Consider the following 21,116-nt stretch of genomic DNA (forward strand, 5'->3'; position numbering starts at 1 on the left):
CTGCAGATTGCTAAGAGTCCAACATCCAAGATTCTAGACAATCACATAATATAAAAATAAATGCATATTAATGGCACAAGAAAGTGATGCCCCTTTGATTCCTACATCGTTTTTTCTTCTGTCTGCCACCAGACAGGGAGTCTGACCATAGTGTGAGTGCCATAGTGTCAGTCTGCTGTAAGCTGAGTAGTCCTGTAAAAGAGCAGACTGCTCACGAATACCCACCTGGCAGTAGAAAATCCTAATTGGCATATTTGGCACTAACACTAATGGCACTGATTGCATGATAACGTTTGGGATTAGAGAGAGAAATACAACTATGCAAGGCCAGTTGACCACAAGTGAGAGCAGTCAGAGATGTGTTAGAGGGATTTTTGGGCTCAAACCTTGTATCACTGGACTGAACTCAAAAAGTCAGTACAGCTAATTGATAGGTTTAGGTTGGGAAAACCGTCTACACACAAAGGGACACATTTACTTACCCGGTCATGTCGCGATCCTGTGGTGCGTTGTCCGACGAGGATTCGGGTCTGCTGCGATTCACTAAGGTCGTCCGCCCAAGTTCCTTCATCCGTCGCTTCTGCGCCAAGGTTCGCCGGAGTTCACCTGGCTCTTCCCAGTGCTCTAAATCTTGAATCTTAAATCTTCCCAGTTCTCTAAATCTTAAATCCTGCGCGTTGTCGTATCTGTCGGGTTGTCCGACGCGCCCCCCCCCCCCCTCCCAAACCCTCCCTCCCAGTTTCTGTCACGTGCAAGCCGATGTGCGAAAAAATCCGATCGTGTGCACCAAAATCCTGGGGGCTTTCGCCGCAAAACCAAAATCGTCGGGAAACCCGATGAAAATGCGTCCGATGGATCCTTAGTAAATGAGCCCCAATGTGTTTTTCTCTGACCTGCGCTCGCTTGTGGGCAACTGGCCTTAGAATCACAGGTGATAGGTCCTCTCTTAAAGCTGTAAAGATGTTGTAATAGATGGTTAGAACATTCAGACAATGAGCAGGAGAACATGGAGTATCTGTAATGTAGTCTGACTCTATAGTTGTACTGGTAGTATGATCTGTATCTGATCTTTCACAGTTACTGGCAAAAGAGACTAAGTGAAGAAGAGGCCATATTCCTGCTATTCTGGAATGGATTTGTCTTGACTTATTTTTTTCCAAATGGAACCACCATTTCATAATAAGACTGATCCTCCTCGAAGTGTATAGAGCCTGGAGTTAGTGCCGAGATTTCTCCCATTTTACAAATTTTATTTGGAACGGAAAAAAAGAGAAAATATAGCAACTTTTTAACCTAATCCACCATTTGCATGCCATGAATGTTCTCATTTCCTTATGAAGCTTAACCATTAATTTACCTGGACATGTTTTTGAAGACTCAACAGTAAAAGGCACAATTGGAAAATCTTGGCGAATTATACATACTGTTTTATACGCTGGAAAGCCTACTAGACATACATTGATGACCTGGTCCTTTGGCCTTTTGTCATTTTTTTTTTTTTTTTTATTTGCAGCTCACCAGCCACCTTGTGTAATTGTAAAATGTATACCCTAATAGCTTAAAATTTTTGTAATACCTAAAGATGAAATTATGATATACACATGAGTATTTCTTGCTGTAATCGTTTCTGTCTGCTGTATTTCAGTATATTGCTGTTGTGGTCCCACAGATCGTGGCAGGAATCATAAGTAGATGTTGGAGGTCGCATAGGTCTTCCACAACCTCTAGGTGCTGCTATAGAGCCCTGAAACCCATAATTCTATGGTCACAGTGTCTTATTTGTCTCGCCAAGTCCATGCTCGGGGTCTGCTGAACTGGCTACAGCTGGCCACACATGGATCAGATTTTCAGGCAAAAAGCTATAAAAATATATCATAAAATATAATCCATAAATCGCAGCCTTTTTAAAGGTGTGCACATACCGATTAAAAATCATTGAGGGGAAGGCTTTTTCCTGTAGTATTTCCTCTATTATCCCACAACCTAGTATTACACAAGTTCATGTATAATAGATGCCTTTTTCGTTTGGGTTAGTAGAACATCTTGTATGTACATTTTGGCAGATAATTACTATTTTTTATTTTTATTTTAATTTACAAAATGTATGTATTTAAATAAAACAATATTTAACATATTTTTGACTTCCAGGTGAACATTCTTTACATGACACCATTTTTTGTTGCTTTGCATGTCTGCTCCATGTTCTCTTTACACTGTTATACAGTATAGCTATATTGGCATGGTTCCAGGTGGCTTGGTAACCGTTCATTTTGCTTGATGTATACGGTTTGCATTTATTAAGCATGCTTTGCCTACTTGCTGAGCAGACTAAGAAGCTACCTTAAGTTCTGTAAGAGACTGGGGTTATGGTTTTACCTAGTTTTATAGCACTTATTTCCCAGGTCAATTTTTTACTTTCACAATAATACCCAGTGTTCAACCTTTAAAAGTGAGAAGGTGTAGGAATACAGCCATGCTCGTATACTAGTACTGCTCACAGGTCATACTGTACAAGAGCCGATTGTATATGTCACCCTAATTACCCTGTAACCAGAATCTAGAGCAAAGTCCCACTACTGAACTTTCTTTCAGCTCCAAACACTGCAGTGTGAGAACTCCAACCTCAGGAGACAGGCCACAACTAACCTATATCAGGTCCCACCTGGGTCAGAATACACAGACCTCGCCAACCCACCTTCATTAAAGAGGCGGCCTTCAGGACGAGGTAGCAGGCCCATGTCTATGTATGAGACTGGATCTGCCCAGAAACCCTACCTCCCATTGGGAGAAGTCACTTACCCAGAAGAAAGTATTAAAAGACTGCAGCCTTTTCCATCTCATGTAAGTAAATTCAGTGCTTTTCTTGCTCTTTGCATGCATTTCCTTCCTGCGCAAATGACCTAATTCATGTGTCCATGTATGTGCTTTTTACTGTATACTAAAGAATGATGATGCATTTAAGAAGCAAAGCAGGTAAGCTACAGATGTACCAATATCCTGCTTCAAATAGCATACCCATGGATATATACATCTTTTTTTTTTTTTTGCTGTAATTACTGTATTAAAATGATTAAAATAATACATTTCTTGCCAGTTTTTTCAAACCAATTTTTTTTTTTACATATTTGAGTCTGCCCTATACTGTACTATAGAAATTTTTTGCTTACTGTGCAGAACTTTTCAACATGGGCACATGCATCAAGTGTACTGAAGAAAAATGAGAAAACTATACAGTAAAGGAAATAGCCTATTCTACCCCACCCCCTGGTTTCTTATCATTTTTTTTTTTTTTTTAAGATTTTCTTCACTTCTACCAACTCCTTTTCTGTGACTATTAGGCTACATTCACACACATGTATGGGGGACGTATATACAGTCGAGCGCTGTATACTCCTATGGAGAGGGGCGGGGTTGAGTTGCGCTCATCCCCTGCTCCTCTCCACAGCGCCGATGTATGCCCGCAGTACTAGGGTACAGCAGGCATACATCGTGTAAATGTAGCCTTAAACAGCATTTTATTCAACTTGCCAGAAATATTCCATAACAACCTCCTTAAATTGATAGATCGTTTAAAATTTTCTCCTTTTTTAATTAGCTTTTTTTTTTTAAAAAAAAAAATTTTATTTACTGACATTTTATTGAGTGTTTTTGTTAAAAGGGTTGTCAACTTTCAGAAAATAAATTGTTTCTGTAGTGAAAAGTTTTATATGGTTTTTGTAATACGATTTCTGTTTACATCCTGCGAGTTTCCTGGTCATGTGATGTGCACAGTTCATTAGTATTAAAGCGAATCATCAGAGCCGTGTGTTATAACGATCCTTGCACCTATTGGACATCACATGACCATGGACCTATTTCTATTCATTTATGCCGGCAATAGAGATCTAGGAAATGCAGGAATTGACCAAGAAAGCATATTGGAAAATTGGAAAAATTTTCACTACATAAACCAGTTTAATTTATTGCTGAAAGCAGACTGGTTTTTGATTTTTATTTTATATAAATATTTTTTTTTTTTGGTTTCTCGAGTGTTTTTCTTTCTCCCTTCAGATCGGGAGGAGTGCATATGTGACCTCCTCTTCATCCCTGCCTTCCTTCCCCTCCACGCTTTCCTGGTCCAGAGATGAAAGCACAAGAAGGGTTAAGTACCTTCTCGGTTAGCTCTGCTCGGTGGAGACCCTACTTTCTCCACCAGAGCCCCACATCTTTCTCCCTTTGCCATGATTTTGCTAACAGTCCTTTCTCTGCATGAAGCATTTATGCCTCATTGTAACCTTATTCACTTCTTCCCATGTACAATTCACAACCATGTAACGCTACCGGCACATTGTTCTATACAATTAATCCTCACATCGGAAGGTCTTGAGCTCACTCACTTACCTCCAACATGTCGCTTATATACACTGTTTGCTACGATGGTGGCCAGATGGCCTCCTTAATGTCTGATAATCAGTCTTCATTTGCAGGTTGTTCTCTTTTTAGATGAAGGTAGGAATTCGTGTCTCCTCCATCACTGTGGCCACCACTTTTGCCTGGAACGCAGTGGGGAACCTGTTTTAAAGTAAAGGAGGAGTTAGATGCTGGTAACCAGTCAGATACATGCCGGAGGGTTGCTATAAACCGGTTGCGGTGGAAACTACTCCACTCTTGCCTCACTCATTTGTATTGCTCCCTACCTTACATCTTATGTGTTTTCTAATGTGTTCTTTTTCAAGAATGAGGAAATAGCATGGCCTCTACAGGAAATTCTGCAAGACAGTGATGTTGTTGGCATAAGACAGTGATGTTGTTGGCATACAATATTGTTTGCTTATCCTAGGCGTAGGCCATTTTGTGTTTCATGGTGAGAGGTCCAGTCTTCATGTGCCGGGGTGCAGTGCCCTGGCTGGTGACATTTCACATTTGTGGCTCGTCTACAAATAAAGCATTCATGTTGATCACACATCATATACTTTCTACTGGCAAGAGGAGACCTATAGCTCTTTTCATGCTAGGATTCATACGTGGTACGTTTTATTACATACTGTAAAACCTATTCCCTCTTATACACTTCAGCATAGAGCCACTACATTACCTGCTACTATGTACAGAAAGAATGGTGGCTCATTATGCTCTGCCATGTGTATGAGGTATACAGGTCAGCTCCCATGATGGATATAGGTTGGTGTCAGAGGAACTGACTTGTGACCCCCAGAAAAAGTGTCGGAGGAAATGTATGTTTTTAGTAAATTAAGTTTTTTCCTTTTGTTTTGTTTTTTGTACTTATTTATGCCATTTTATGCCTCGCAATATGCATTCATATTATGACTTCTCTTATTGGATAAGGGGTTATGCACACACTATAGTGTAAAAGTTCTGACCAATGCACTGCTATCTTTTATGTGAGCACCGGTTAGGATATCTTTGTCGTACAGATCAATTTATTTTGGATATTTTTATATACTGTGGTGGATTTTTTGCACCTTTTTAGGCACAATGGATTTTTTTTGGACAATTTTTTTTTTTGTGTGGCTTTTTCATGCACTCTCAGGAGATTCAAGAAATCTGGTTTGCATCATTTGTCTTTGTATCTTGCCCGATTCCACCTACCGGCTTACACCAACATAATTACACCAAATAATTGTGCAAAACTTCCCACCAGGCGTAGGAAAGACATTCATATGGGTTTTGCAAAATTTGCAACATTTTAAAAAGGTTGCGCCTAAAAAGAACAAACTCACTGCAGACAATAACACCTCATAAACCTGATGTATCAAGAAGTCTAAGACACTATGATAACATCTAAGGTGCTGCAGAGCTACTAAGACGGTCTGAAAAACTGTCCCAAAGAGGTTGCCTTATGATAAATTCCCCCTTGGGTGCTTTTCAATAAAGAATCATTTGTACGTTTTGTAAATTGCATTTTCTTGGTGGTAGCTTTTTGTGGTTGTTATTCAAGCCAGAAGAGGAGACTGTGGCATATGCCCTATTTAGGTAGGTTCACCACATTCAGGTGATGGCACCTGTCCCTGTTTTCGGTTACATAATTTACTTGATTATTGAGATGAAATCTGGCATCCGGATGCTAAGGATGCACAAGGATGAGATGTTTTTGAACAATGGTTAAAATCTAAAAATATGTTAAGTATCTGCTCAATCACTTTAGGGGTCAAAAGTAGAAAAGCAGACCAGTGTACCTGAAAGCGACTATGACAATACCCTTCATGATGTAGAGCTGGAAGAAACCAGGTGGGTTCAATATTTGTTTGTGAAATATCTTAGATACAAGCAATTAACTTATTTCAACAGTAAGGCTACATTTACACTACAGTATGGGGGACGTATATACGGCCGACGTATATGCGGCCGATATACGTCCCCCATACACTTCTATGGGCTCGCGGCGCCCTACGGGAGCGGTACGGTGCGGCACCGTACCGCTCTGTAGCCCGGGAAAAGATAGGACATGTCCTATCTTTTCCCGTATTACGGCGCCGCGGCCATATATCGCTATGGAGAGGGGCGGGGGTGAGCTGCACTCACCCCCTCCTCCTCTCCCCGCGCTGCCGTGTGCCCGCCGTGCTACGGTGCTCACGGCAGTGTGTTTAAGACTTAAATCTGTAACAGACTGTTGGTCTAAATAAAAAAAAAAAAAAACTTTCTACTATTTTCACTCTTGATTTATTCAGATCTTGTGACCGTTTCCACTTTGATAGCATACATTTTCTAGAAAATAGGTCTTAGAATATTTATTTGGCTGATTTTTATCATACGGTTGTGTTAGTGTGATAATTGTCTATCTGTTAGTTTCCATATACTAGTTGTTAAATGCTGAAATTCAGTTACCATGAATTTGTGCCCAGGAAAAGGGTAATGTCAACTTGTCAGCAGCATTTTTGGCCTTAATCTAGCAACCCTTTAAATAGTATATGAACGTTTTTTACTCTTTCTTACATACTAATCAAAAATTGGCAAGTCAGTTGCAAATTAGCAGAAAAGTCTGATTTAGCCTGAAAAGATCTACTTTTGTGCTTGAGATGAAGCTGATTTAGAGAATGAAGGGGGAGCATCACTTAGCCCCATATTGGCCTCCATGGCACCTGGAAAACTGCCAGCTAAAGACATCATAAGAAACTGTATCTCAAGTTTGTACTTACAACTACAGGGAGTAGGTTTGTTCTTAATTTGAAGTTGTATGTAAGTCGGAACTGTATATTTTATAATGCTAAAGCCAGCCAAAATTTTTTTTGTCTCTGTGACAATTTTATTTTAAAAATGTTGGGTTGTCATAAGAACTAGGATTAACAATAAGGCTCAATAGCAGACACCTTTTATAACTGTTACAGATGTTCATTGTAGCCTAGGGCTAAAGAACAGTAAATTATTAACTAGGGGTCATCTGTAAGTCAGGTGTTCTTAAGTAGGGAACCGTCTGTATGTATTTATAGAACTGTAAAGTATAAAAATGTTCGCTAACTCTGCACTAAGCAAGCAGGGGTTTTACCTTGTCCTTGTTTGGATTGGTTTCCATGGGAATCCGTATCTGTACGCTGGAGATGAGTGGTGGGTGGATCTTTTTGGGTGGTGCGCTGGTTGAGGTTCACACTTCTGATCTGTAGCCTGCTAAATGCAGGAGAATATCAGTCCTCATGATTGCCGGCAGCAACATTAAAACTCCAGGACCTTGAGTGATGTCATTAGCATGAGACTGATCACATGCGTCAGGTCATCTAGTTACTAGGAGGAAGTCTGCATGGTATGTAGCAGAGCTTGGTGTGTTTGAAAGTTTGAATGCAGCAGAATTGAGTATGTTTGAATGCAGGCACAAATAAAGACGAAGCTCAAGTTACCCATCAATTCTGCACGTATAGCACAGTATACTCTATATACAGTGAAACCTCTTTGATCAGACCTATTGCACAGTAAAGGGATGGTATGCAGACATGGGGCAGCTTTCAATGGGTATGCTTGCGAAAAATGAAATCAATTGTTTAATTTAACAAAAAAACAGTCTTGTAGGGAGGGGGTCCACTTAGGGAAGTGGTCTCCTGGAGAGGTTTCACTGTATGTGTATATAGAATTGGTATGGAAAGTATTCAGACCCCTTTACATTTTTCACTTTCTTAAACAAAAAAAACTGAAAGATCACATGGTCATAAGTATTCACACCTTTTGCTGTGATACTCATATTTAACTCGCATGCTATCCTCCTCTTCTGATCCTCCTTGAAATGATTTTACTCCTTCATTGGAGTCCAGCTGTGTTTAATAAAACTCTTTAGACTTGATTAGGAAAGGCACACACCTTTCTATATAAGACCTCACAGTGCATGTCAGAGCACATGAGAATCATGAGGTTTAAGGAACTGCCCAAGGAGCTCAGAGACAGAAGGGTTACAGAAGAATTTCTGCTGCACTAAAGGCTCCTAAGGGCAAAGTGGCCTCCATAATCCTTTTAGAGGAAGAAATTTGGGACAACCACAACTGTTCCTCAACCTAGCCATCAAGCCAAATTAAGCAATTGTAGGAAAAGAGCCTTTGGGAGAGAGGTAAAGAAGAACCCCAAGATCACTGTGGCTGAGCTCGAGAGATGCAGTAGCAAGATGGAAGAAAGTTCCACAAAGTCAACTTCAGCTCTCCACCAGTCGGGGCTTTATGGCAGAGTCCTCTTCTCAGTGCAAGACATATAAAAGCTTGCATACAATTTTCAAACAACACATGAAACTATGAGAAATAAGATTCTCTGGTCTGATGAGATAAGGATTGAACTTTTTGGTGTTAATTCTAAGCAGTATGCATGGAAAAAACTAGGTACTGCCAAATATAATCCCAACAGTGAAACGTGTTTTTTCAGCTGAAGGGACAGAACGACTGGTTACAATTGAAGGAAAGATCAATGCGGCTAACTACAGAGATATCCTGGATGAAAACCTCTTCCAGAGTGCTCTGGACCTAAGACTGAGCTTGAAGGTTCATTCACCTCAACCAGACAGTTACCCTGGCTTCCAAAACAGTGGCTTCAGAACAACCCTGTGACCTTTTTTGACTGGCCCTGTCAGAGCCCTGACCCAAACCCAATTGAACATCTCCGGTCAAATTTGCAAATATCTGTCCTCCAACGTTCACCATCTAACCTTTTGGGAAGGGATCCCCAAATCCAGGTCTGAAAAACTTTTTGCATTATTCCCAAGAAGACTCATGACTGTACTAGCTCAAAAGGTGCTTCTATCAAGCAAAGGGGCTGAATACTTATGACCATTCGATATTTTACTTTTTCTTGTTTAATAAATTGGCAAAAATATCTACATTTCATGGAGCTTTTTTGTCAAGTTGGGGTGCAGAGTGTACATTTAATGATTTTTTTTTTTCTTACCAATTGGCTCCAATGAAACAGAGTGTAAAAGTTAAAGGGGTCTAAATACTTCCCTTACCCACTGTATATACATGCACTCATACTGTGATGTGTGTATGATTGCCATGTGTGCATCTGTTTTACAGTGTAGTTGAACATGTTTTAATATATTTTATTCTTTGTGGTGTAGTAGTTCACTGAATGATAATTTATTACAATGGTGCAGAGATCTAGTGCTCTGTGCTGTCAGTTTTGTGTCTTCCCTCACTTGCTCTGCACTATATATCTGTAAAAGCAGTAACACCACTTCTGTGTCCTGATTGGCTGTGCTGCCTGTGCACTTTCATGTGAAAGACATCAGTGCTCTGGCCTCTGCCCTTAGGTGATGTCACAACCAGGAAGTCCCGCCCACTTTAGGAGAAGTTAAGAGCAAATATGGCTGATAGATATGAGGCTGGATCTCAGGCTAGGAAGAATGTGGCAGCATCATATAGGTATCTTTTAGAATAATTGTAAAAGGTTCGCACCAGCTGTGCTAAAATTATTTTTTGTCAAGTAACTTTCCAGTTACTCTAACTGTCCCATCTATGATCCTAAAACAGAGAATGTCTAATATTCCCATCTTTAAAATAACACAAGAAACCTGGTTCTAGTTGGCATGGAGCCCAAGATGGATAGCTCTCAACTAGAGTTTTGCAACTGTGATACTTCTCAGCTAATTTGCATGTTTATAATGGTGTTAGGTGATTTTTTTATCATTAAATTGGAAATTTCTAACATACAAGAAGGAAAGTTTAAAAGGATATTTTTATACTTGTGGACGCTGTGGGTTTAGTAGTGGGAATGTTAGGGACAGGTTATGTTCCTACAATGAAATCTTTTTCTAAGCATTTTCTGTCTATGTAGTTCAAGTAGGAAAGGGAGACAGAGGAGCATGCCCTGGCACGGAGAAGGCTCCATTCCGGAAATGGATGACCCTGATGTAGATGCAAGTTCCACACTACCCAGCACCGAGGATGTCATTCGGAAAACCGAACAGATCACAAAAAACATCCAAGAGCTGCTTAGGGCGGCACAGGAAAACAAACATGACAGGTCAGTTGTGTTCAAATGGGCTTTTGTGTAGAAAATTATCATAAAATATAGCTTTATACTGTACTATAGACATACATGTGCTGTATCAATAAGTAAATGGAAAGCGAATTATGGGGAATCCCATGAAAATTGTGCCAGGCATGGAAACTGCTGTTTTCTAGAATGTTAGACATCATTTCCCAACAGTATATAGATTGCAAGTGGTTTCAATATGTCTGTTTTGTATGGTTTACTGTATTAATAACAAAGTTTATAAGCATTTCTCCCTTTTACTACATGCAGTATGATTCAGCAAGCAGAGAGAGACAGAGCAAAATGTGGCACATTGAAAGGGTTAAATAAAGACTACTACGTCATTTGCCTGTCTACACATGGAGAGCATCTGCAAACCCTTCCACTCCAGCAACTAGGTTTCAATCCCTTCAGGAGGTGCCTTGTGGGAGAAAAACTTGTACTTGCAGTTTTGTTTCCTGTGCGCTCTTGTCACATATCATCTGTGACGTTTCCCTTTCTCTATGCTTTATCAATCCCATGTTGCCTCGGCACAGCCTCACTTGAACACCTAGAGACAGAACCATCTTGGTCTACATCATAACTTTATCAGTAGAGTTATCAGAGAGCTTCACCAAAGGTCACATCTGTAACTAGGAGACGTCTGTAAGTCAGGTGTCCTTAAAGGAAATCTAATAAGGTAGATCGCATGGTAGGTTGCTCCCATTACATAGATCCCCATAGTTTTTTTTATTTATTAAATCATTATATAAAGTATAACCAGTTAAATTGCTTATGTTATGATTTATGCAAACTAGCACCGAAGGCTACTGGGGCGTGGAGAGACCGTGACACTCCACGTCCCAGTAGCATATTTCTATGCTGCTTATTTACAATGAGGAAAAATAGTAATGTACTATGAGGAAGAAAAAAAAATATATATATATATATACCGTATATTCCTGAGTATAAGCCACGGCTCCTAATTTAACCACAAAAAAGAAAATGGGAAAACTTAATAGGGCACATTTACTTATCAGGTCACTGGAGTTCACTGAAAGTGCATTGTCTGTCTATAATGCCTGGTGCAGCGATTCACTAAGATCTGGCGCCAGAAATCATGAATGTGTCGCTGCACTGGTCCAACAGAGCTCACCTTCTTTTTTGTGGTGCATATTAAACATAGGGCTTGCGACACAATTTAAAAGTTAAATATGGCGCTCAGTCCGAATGAGCCAGACTGTCCGATGACAAGCCCCGCAATTTGTGTTGCATGGAAGCCAGCACTGCTTCAAACAAAAGGATTGTGTGCACCCCAATCCCAGCGCACTCGCTTCTTAAATACCTGGGAATTGCAGGCACTACTCTTTAATAAAATGTCCAGCAACCTCCCCTCATTAATGATGAAATGGACACAGCAATGCCCCCCTTAATGAAATGACCACTGCAGAGCCACTTGCCCCCCATTAATGCCCTTTAAGAAAAAAACTCTATACCTTCTTCGCGTTAGCACCTCGAAGCGTGCACTACGACTTCACATGACCACGGCACCTCGTGACGTCACAGCGTGCACGCACGAATAGGAAAGAAGACGGAGCCATGGGGAGAGGAAACCGATGGTTTAGTATAGAGTTGTTGTTTTTGTTTTTTTTTTACTTTTTATTTAAGTTCTTTGGCCCGGGGACTGGTTGTTCTGCAGCCCATATTGGCCCATCTTGGACAAGCCATTTTTTTTAAAGGCGTTTACCAAGAATTCCGAAGAACCAAATAAAGAATAAGGAAAAAAACTTTTGCCACTATTTGTTTTATTTTCTCCTTGCACATGCCCGTATCCCCCTGGGTTTTTTCCAGAACTTTAATTTTTTTGTATACAACTCCTTTTCCTTTTTTTCCCCTCTAAATAAATGTAATAATTTTTGCATTGAATTTGTTTAATTTAGGGGGCATTATTTTTAATTCTTCAATATACTTGATGGCCAGGACTATGTATTGTTTTACTATGCAAGGCTGCCATTACTGCTGTTTGCTATATCCTAGTACTAAAAGCATATCTATATATTGACATTCTGTTTTTCTGTCATGTCCTTCACTTATTCTGACACAGGCCCTTTGAACGTGAAAGTGTGCGCAGGGTGAGGCATAGCCTTGGTTGCTTTAGCACCTTGGTTCCTTGGGCAGAGAAAGCCCCACTGCAGCCATTGAGCCTCCAGCAGCCAGACTCTACCTCCTGGTACTCCGGCCTCTGTCCCTGTTTCCCAGGCACAGTGACCTCTCTATTTCTTTGTTTTTGCCTGTCTCTCTTTGCTGCTAGCTGTCATGTCCATTGGTGGAAGTAAATCATTACGAAGGCTGCCAGTACACGATACATTGGAGGTGTAATACAACCATGATATTCTTATATGGTCCTGATATTCCCCCTGGCAGAATAAATAATTACTTTCCTTCTACCTTTGGCCTGAGAATTCGTTGCATGTCCTGACCGGTGCACACACTGCTTATGTAGGCTCTTCCGATCTGGTCTTGTGTTACTATATTATAAACTATATATAGTAGTCCTCCCAGCATGCATCACTTCCAGTGTCATTCTGTAGAAGCAGATATAGTCATGCCCCCTTTGTAAGAAGGATTACAATCGTGTCATACTTTATTGGCTGTAGTTCACATGTATTTATAGGGAGTTAGAGCATCCTGCGTGAAGGCTATTGTAGGCCATAATGTTTCGGTTTAGAGCCTTGCACCCTTTTTAACTACCAGTCCAACAGGACTGCAAAAGGAGGTTTCAGAAATTTTAACTAAAGTAAAAAAACAACTGCTAAGACCCTTAGGACACGGAGTCACACTTCAGTTTTCTGGGTTTGACTGGTGTTCACCTTAAAAAAAAAAAAAGTAAAAAATTGGTAAACTTACTCCTAGGAAGAAAATTTTATTCAGGAGCAGACTAGGAATTCAAGACTATTCGTTTTGAGCCTTATAACATGCGTCTGTTATTTACACAAATTAATAGAATGTATTTTTGGCCTTTATACTAATGGCTGTAGTGCATATAATGTGTGATGGCTGCTTGTGGAATATTGTTATTAATACTGTGTGTATGTGTTTGAGGTGTTTGCATCCAGCACATTACCTTTTACTGCCATTGTTTGTATGTGAGGCAATGGCCAACAAATATTGGAATCTATCTTCCTCACCGACCTGGGACACCTCTGGTTAAAAGCTGTAGGATCTTTTATAAATGATTATGAAAAATCATATTTTACAGATTTTCTATTCCTACATCCTTTCTCATCATTGTTCCCACTGAAAACTATGTTCTGTTACATCAGGAATTCTATATTATCGTCTTTTTTTGTCATTGAGACTGAGGTACCCTCTAAGCAGTGTCTTCTAGCCATCTTAAGGGGAATCTACCAGAAGTTTTTATTCCAGGATTGTAGCTGGATTTGAAACACTGAGGTAGTCTCCTAGCACTTCTGTGCCTAAATATCTCTGCATTCAAACCGTTCCCCAGTCCATCCCTTGTGCTGTAATATCTAACCAGAAGCATAATACACCTTATACTCAGAGCATGGAGGAGGAGGCTGTGCCATGTTCAATTAAGAGATCTCGCACAGGAGGGCTCCTAGTCCAGCTACAATCCTAGAATGTAAATCCATTTTTAAATTCTTGCTGCTAATAACGATATAGGCAAATTTAAGTTTACTTGGCTGTCCAGGTCTACCTATCACTGCCTGTAGCTGTTTATGGTCAAAATTGATTGTAGACTCTTTTTATACTTTTTATAAGACTGCCAGAATCAAGGGCGTAACTTGAGGGGGGTGCAGAGGTTGCGGTCGCACCAGGGCCCAAGAGGTTTAGGGGGCCCTTATGGTGTCACTTTCCCACATGAGAAGACTATTACCATAAACCATACATTATAGTCGGGGGCCTAGCACAGACTTTACACTGGGGCCCTGCAGATTCTAGTTACGCCACTGGCCAGAATAGCTTTCAGAAGATGTCTCTCATACTGAGTATAGCTACCCCTACAATACATGGACAGATTTAATTCTCCCAGAAGTTAAGGTAATTCCTTGACATATTCTTATATCCTTTCTGTAGGGAGCATTGCTTATCCAATAAGATTGAATTTGCTGTGGTGAAAGGTGAAACACTCCTGTACCCCAGATAACTCCTTATTTGATCTCTATACTTCATGGATGAGGCCTAGTTTTCATAGATTGTGTTCTGTCTTTTCAGCTATATACCATGTTCAGAAAGAATACACATTGCAGTGACAGAAATGGCAGCCTTATTTCCAAAGGTAAGCTTGACGCTGAAGGAGGGAGAGTTATCAGAAATGTCTGAGAGAAGAACTGTAGTAGTTGCTTTTGGTAATCAATCAGAGCTCAGCTTACATTTTTGAAATTGCTGTAGTAAAATGTAAGCGGAGCTCTGATTAGTTGTAATTCCCTCTAGAATCATCCAAGGCCAGTCACGTTGCACTATAGCTGATACTGTTGATGCCTCATGGTATGGATTACACGGTGCATTTACTGCAATAAAGTCTGAGGCAGATATTCTGATCCCATCCAATATGGATTATACAGCAATTCGCTCTTCCCCACTCTGGGCTGTATTATCCTGTGCTTGGATTTATTTATAGGCAACGTGATGTATAGCTCCCTATAGCCATGTCATCACCACATGAGATGGAGGTGCAGTCTTTGTGGGACATTGATTCAATGACACAGAAAAATATCAATGTCACCGCTAAACTAGCAGCAACCTCAGGTAGGGTATGAAATGTCCTTTCTAAATGTCCATCTTACGACTCAGCCCCTTTACCTGTAAAAAAAAATATGTAAATGAGCTGAGAAGAGTACTAGAGGTGAGGCATCACCTCAGTTCATATTGTGGACTCTAGAACCATGGTTCTGGAGTCATTGTTGAGTTATAGTTAGACACAGCCAGAATTTTTACCTTCAGTTTGCATTTCCAGCTATGCTTTTATTTGTCTCTATCTTGATTCCATAGTTTACAAAACCACAATCAGTGATTTGAAAGATGAATTTTAGATCTTTACAATGACACCAGAACCATTGTGCCAGCTTCTACTAGGCACAAGTGAGGGCCAGTTTAAGTGTGCTCCCCTTCCAGCCTCTTAATGTGACTGAACATGAGAGGGAATACTAAAAGGGATATGTCATACCTCATCTAAGTGACAGTGCCCCTTTAAGTGGTACTGCAAATAGTAGTGGGTAAAAAAAAAATTAAGTAATGCAGAGCTTTGTGGCTTGCTACCACCTCTCATTTGCCAAGCATCACATTGTACTAAGATTTTTTATCATAGAGCTACTTCATTTTGGTTTTGAACGATATAAGAAAGGTTTCAGAGATTTCAGATTAAAGCTTTAGTTTGATTCCACACTGATATTGGGTTTCCTGGAAAATGTACCACCATTTCCTATCATGACCTCTTTTGCGCTCTTTTATCTTTACTAGAAACCCAAGTCGGACATGGTGCGAACATCGCTACGACTTCTTACATCCAGTGCTTATCGGCTGCAAACAGAGTGCAAAAAGACCCTGCCCCTAGAGACCAGTCCGAGCACCGACATCCAGCTGGTGACGCAGCAAGTCATTCAGTGCGCCTATGACATCGCCAAGGCTGCTAAACAATTGGTCACCATTACAACCAAAGAAAACACAAACTAAGAAATGGGAGTTACCTTTTGTTTCAACTAATGGATACATGGAACCTTTTTTTTTCCTCTTTATGGTTTTATTTGATAATTAGGCAGGTTCATCTTAAGACTTCGCTATCAGTATTACTATTTGCATGTTTTACTTCTAAGTGTTTCTCGGGACTATCTTCATTTACCCCCCATGCCTTATATGTAAACTCTTTTGCCAGTTGAAAAAAGTAGAGAGAGAGAGCTTTAAGGCTGGGGACACGAACACTGCGGGTGTCTACTGCGCATCCGTCTTCTAACCCGTGATCATCTACATTGTCAGCACAGTGGAAAGGGAATTAAACACTGAGACTTGTCAATTATGGTTGCAGATTTTCATTGTGGATTTGACCTTGTGCGGTGCAAAGGGAGAAATCTGCATAAAATTGAGAGCTTTTTTATTCTGAAATTCACAACATAAAACATACAGCATTCAGCATATTTATTTCTGCAGCTGATATTGTCCTACAGAAATTCTGCTCTGTGTGTCCTTACACTAAAGGTTTCCTGGAGCTACAAGAGTCATGATATATCCTTCCAATGGACTATTAATATTGTGTTGGTATTATGTTGGTTATGCTGACTAAAGGGGCCACATTTCTGTGTTGGGTGGTACATCGCTTGAATTGTTTACTGTGCTGTGCTTGGTGCTGAAGGTTAGTTCTAGTGAGCTCTAATACCAGGCACAGCCACAAACAAAAGAATGGCGATGTATAAAGGAGAGTATACAGCTATCCCCATCAATTGGTTGCCACGGGCAGACCCCCTCATCCCCCCAGTAATCTGACATTAATGGCCTATCATAAAAGGAGGCTATCCGTTATTCTGGTCTCCAAAAACCACTTTAATTTTTAGTTTTTTACCACTGTGACAAAATTATGACTTGGTTTGCACACAATATGGGCCTCTACCTTGTGATCCTTTTTTATGATTTGTGAAATTAGTATTGAAACGTTTTGCTTCTTAAAAGTTCACCATTGCTTGTTTGTACAGTTGCTGGTCCAGCTGTCTTACGTTTTAATCAGATAAATCTTTATTAAGCTGACAGGATGTGACTTCTGCTCTCATTGATTTGTTTCACCAATTTGTTAGATGAAATCTGATTGCTGTGATAAGCCTTAGGAGAATCTGCCATCTCTCCTTACACGTCATTTAAAGGGAAACTGTTACCATGAAAATGGAAGATTCAAGCAGATGAATAAATGTTTTGCGAGAAGAAATTCTGTTTCTATATGTTAGGCCCAGTCCCCCTTTATGTTATGTGTATACGTCTGCTTAGCTTCTCCTGCTCTATAGCATACTACCAGCAGATTACAATGCATGTTCATGGTGGCAGGTTCTGGAAAGTAATAGGGCTGACACCGCTACAAGTATTCTTTAAATATAAGTGCCTATCCCAACTACAATGACTTTTGAGTATATCATTGTGAACTTACTAAATGAAAAGCTGAGACTTTTGCATCATAGTGAATTGTAATTGATCATTGGGTAACATGGACCTCTAGTTCATGGACATAATTCATTCAGCCCTAAGATGTTGAAATTCAAAAGAAAAACATTGGTCATTTCTTTTTATTGCTGAAATGTAAGCGTTCCCCTGCCACAATGAGTGAGATTAGATTGACAGCCCTCTTGACTTGAGGTTAGATGGTGATGAAAGGCGAGGTTTTGGTCCATTAGGCTATTTTCAGAATATATTCAAAACAGTATTAATAATGCATATAAATGGTGCTAGGAAATAAAGGTGATGTATGTGAGCTGGAGCGAGTGCTGAGCAATGTGGGGTTTAGACATGCATATTGCAGGTTCATTGAGGTGGTGCTATGTTAAGTCCCAGTTCTTGTTGTGGCATGTATGCTTAGACCCAAGATAAATCTATAGAACAATGCTGAGTGCTCCATGGGTTATTTGTACCCATTGGTGACTCCTGACTATACTGTCACTGTAGTCTTCAGATAATGTGAACCTACATTCGCTGGACATGCTCTTAGATTCTTTTGATTATAAAAATTAATGTTCATGAGAACAAAGCAAAAAAAAGTTTTTTTTTAAAGAAATCTACTGCATTAACCCCACTTCAGTTCCGGTGGTCCTCACCCATGCAGCAGCAATCATGAGAAGCCCCAGTGGTCATTGCCATAGATCAGTGATGGCAAACCTTTTAGAGGCCGAGTGCCCAAACTACAACAAAGACCCGCTTATTTATCGCAAAGTGCCGACACAGAAATGTAATGTTATTTATACTCGCTTCTCTGTCACAGTTTTCATTGATACCAGCACCTGAGGACACCAATAAAGCAGAAAATAGTCCCAGGTAGAGCTGTCACTTTACAATAGCTCTGTGCACAGCAAGTCCTGGGCTGTCTGGGACTGCAGGAAGATACCTGGAGTCATCTCTGGTGATGGCCTGAGTGCCCACAGAAAGGGCTCTGAGTGCCACCTCTGGCACCAGTGCCATAGGTTAGCCATCACTGCCATAGATGCAGCTGTCACCACAGAGACCAGTGACGGACTGTGGTGGTAATGATGTATGTGATGTTATTGCTGATGAGCTAGTAAAGTTATATTTTTTTTGCTCTAGGCCATGTTTATGTCCTTTTATATCCAGGAAAACCCCTTTCTGGATTAACAGATGGTTTCTTATTTTGGGCCTGTCACTGTATTTTTACTAATAAACCAAATAACAGGTAACTCTTGCACACTGGTTTTAACTAAAAAAAAAAAAAAAAAAAAATGCATTGTTCCTATCCCCAGAAATTTAACTTTGTAATGGCATCTAGCACCCTGCCAGAAGGAGCAGTGCATTCCAAGGGTGTGTTATTCATGTGAGGCAGCGTGTCAATCACCTCCCTCCCCGAGTCGTCCTTTGATCTGCTTTGCACTGCCAAAGAGAGGGGGTAGAGGGAGAAGCAAGCAGACCTGAGATAAGAGACGCGCTGCCTCACATGGATTGCACTCTCCCCTTGTGACTCGCTGCTCCTTCCGGCAGAGTGCCAGGTAGGCTTCCATTTTCTGGGGATAGGATCTATGCATTCTTTAGTTAAAATGGTGTGAGCAAGAGTTAGTGTAGTGCTATGAGAACCTGTTGTTTATTGGTGAAAATTCCTTTAACTAAACCCCACGAGAACATAGTACACACTGAAAAGTTAGTGTTCAGGGACCGGTCCACTCCACGGCCTCAGTGTTCTGCAATGCAGGTTCAATAAGGGGCCCTATGTAAGCCATTCTACCCTAGAAACTGTTTTATTGTGTTTGAGGATAGGTCCTACACATATGGGTGAATTATCAGGGCCACTTCCATTGGTAAATTAGCACCCTGACTTGTGCCTAATGACGAGGTGAACCCTGTTATATCCATATTTAATTTTACTATATTTTAGAAGACTTAGCTGCAGACTTAGTTTATGGCACCCAGAAGGGTGAAACTGAGGAGAATAAATCCGAACATTAAAACTGGAAAGATCTGACTCCAAAAATTAGACTTGTCATGTCTAAAGCTGCTTTTCTTATGATTCTATGTTGTTTCATGGTTACTTCTCTAAAATATATTGGCATCTTGGATTCGCCCTTCTTGCCACTGATAGGACAATGTCATATAGTCATGTAACTGCCAATAGACCAAATTATTTATTCATTTTTAGGCAGAAAAACAGGAATAGAACATGTTGGGACATCTGTGGTTACATTAGGACACTGGCTATACACATGTGAGGAGCATTATTTAGTATTTATTCTACCTATTGAAAAGCTATTTTGCTCTTTAGGTTTCTTTTGTAAATTTGTGAACCTGGGTTTGGTTTGGCCATTTAGGCAGCTAGATTTGAGCTGGAAACATGAGGCAAATTTATCAAAAGTGTCTTAAGACAAAATTGTCCTTTATGCTGGACCAGATTTATCCAGTGTAATGCTGGAAGGTCTGACGTAGTCCAGTCCTACTCTACACCTCTTATTAGTTAGTGAGTCAGTTTACCAACTCCTAATATATTGTGAGTTCAGATTATACAAACTGTGGTTGGGCTGACATTGACCATCTTTGGCTGTGTGCCTCTTTTGGTTCATATACCGGAGGGACAATGCAGGGTAGTGCATCTTCATTCTGTTTACTTGAATGGGGCAAAGTATTGGTATCATTCAATACCAGAACTAGACTGGGTCCAGGTAAAGAGACCCCCAATCTGATATTGATGATATATATACTTTTTAATAGGCCATCAGGAATCTGATCTCTTAAAAAAAACACCTTTATTGTCAGGGAAATTAAAAAACCACTAGAATCAGTCTGTTCAGAGAGTCCATTGTATAATGAATACATACCTCTTCTGAGGTCAGAGAAGGAGACGCAAGGTACGTGATACATATAACCACTGTGGAAGAAAACCTACAAGCTTCTTTCTCTCCATTGTTTTTGGTCACCACCAAGGTCCTGTTATGCAGTATTATTAGCACTTTCTTACCCCCCAGTTTGTATTTTTTAATTGAAGAGCATTTTTCTACTATAACCACTTACATTGGTAATACCTCCAGTGCCAAACGATATGAAGTGTCGTACTTGTTTAAATATTGAATTTATTTTTTTAGATGTGGGGTTGCCTTGGTTAATGATAGGGAAACCAATACCTGGACAGCTTATACGCCGAGGCTGAATTGGATTTCTCCTTTGTGGGGTTCTTCATACTACACTTATGGAATAGGAATTGTAAAGGCTGCATATGGCCTGTATTTATGTGCTATTATTCAACCATGCCTTTTTTGGATATTGTATACATTGTTTATTATTGTACAATTTACTTGTGAATTTTATCTTAGGTTTTTATTTTCAACTTTTAGTTGTGCAATAAACTCTTTCAAGAACAACTTGTTTAGACTTTGTATTGTGTTGTCCAATAAATAGACACAAGGAGAGTTTTTGCTGTAGTCTGCTACAGATTTATTGAAACAAAATATATTAAAGTATATATAGCTCAAAGGAATGAAGTGTTCATATACACA

At 40.1% G+C, this 21,116-nt stretch overlaps 1 protein-coding gene across 9 annotated transcripts in view; it reads left to right on the plus strand.

Moving 5' to 3' along the window:
* Nucleotides 1–20,981, plus strand: part of GIT2 (GIT ArfGAP 2) — a 54,383-nt gene extending 33,402 nt beyond the window's left edge. For 2 of the 9 annotated variants that reach the window (XM_072147182.1, XM_072147191.1), the window contains exons 15-21: nt 2,593–2,841; nt 4,051–4,140; nt 6,146–6,228; nt 10,237–10,425; nt 12,521–12,646; nt 14,653–14,716; nt 15,898–20,981. In XM_072147182.1, coding sequence (XP_072003283.1) covers nt 2,593–2,841; nt 4,051–4,140; nt 6,146–6,228; nt 10,237–10,425; nt 12,521–12,646; nt 14,653–14,716; nt 15,898–16,110 — 1,014 coding nt within the window. In that variant the 3' untranslated portion in view covers nt 16,111–20,981. Of the gene's footprint in view, nt 1–1,077; nt 2,135–2,592; nt 2,842–4,050; nt 4,141–6,145; nt 6,229–10,236; nt 10,426–12,520; nt 12,676–14,652; nt 14,717–15,897 lie in introns of those variants that run through there. The other 7 variants (XM_072147253.1, XM_072147207.1, XM_072147216.1 and 4 more) reach the window with 6 other exon arrangements.
* Nucleotides 20,982–21,116: the final 135 nt, after the last annotated feature.

The sequence above is a fragment of the Engystomops pustulosus genome, chromosome 1, assembly GCF_040894005.1.
Source record: "Engystomops pustulosus chromosome 1, aEngPut4.maternal, whole genome shotgun sequence".
Classification (NCBI taxonomy): Eukaryota; Metazoa; Chordata; class Amphibia; order Anura; family Leptodactylidae; genus Engystomops; species Engystomops pustulosus.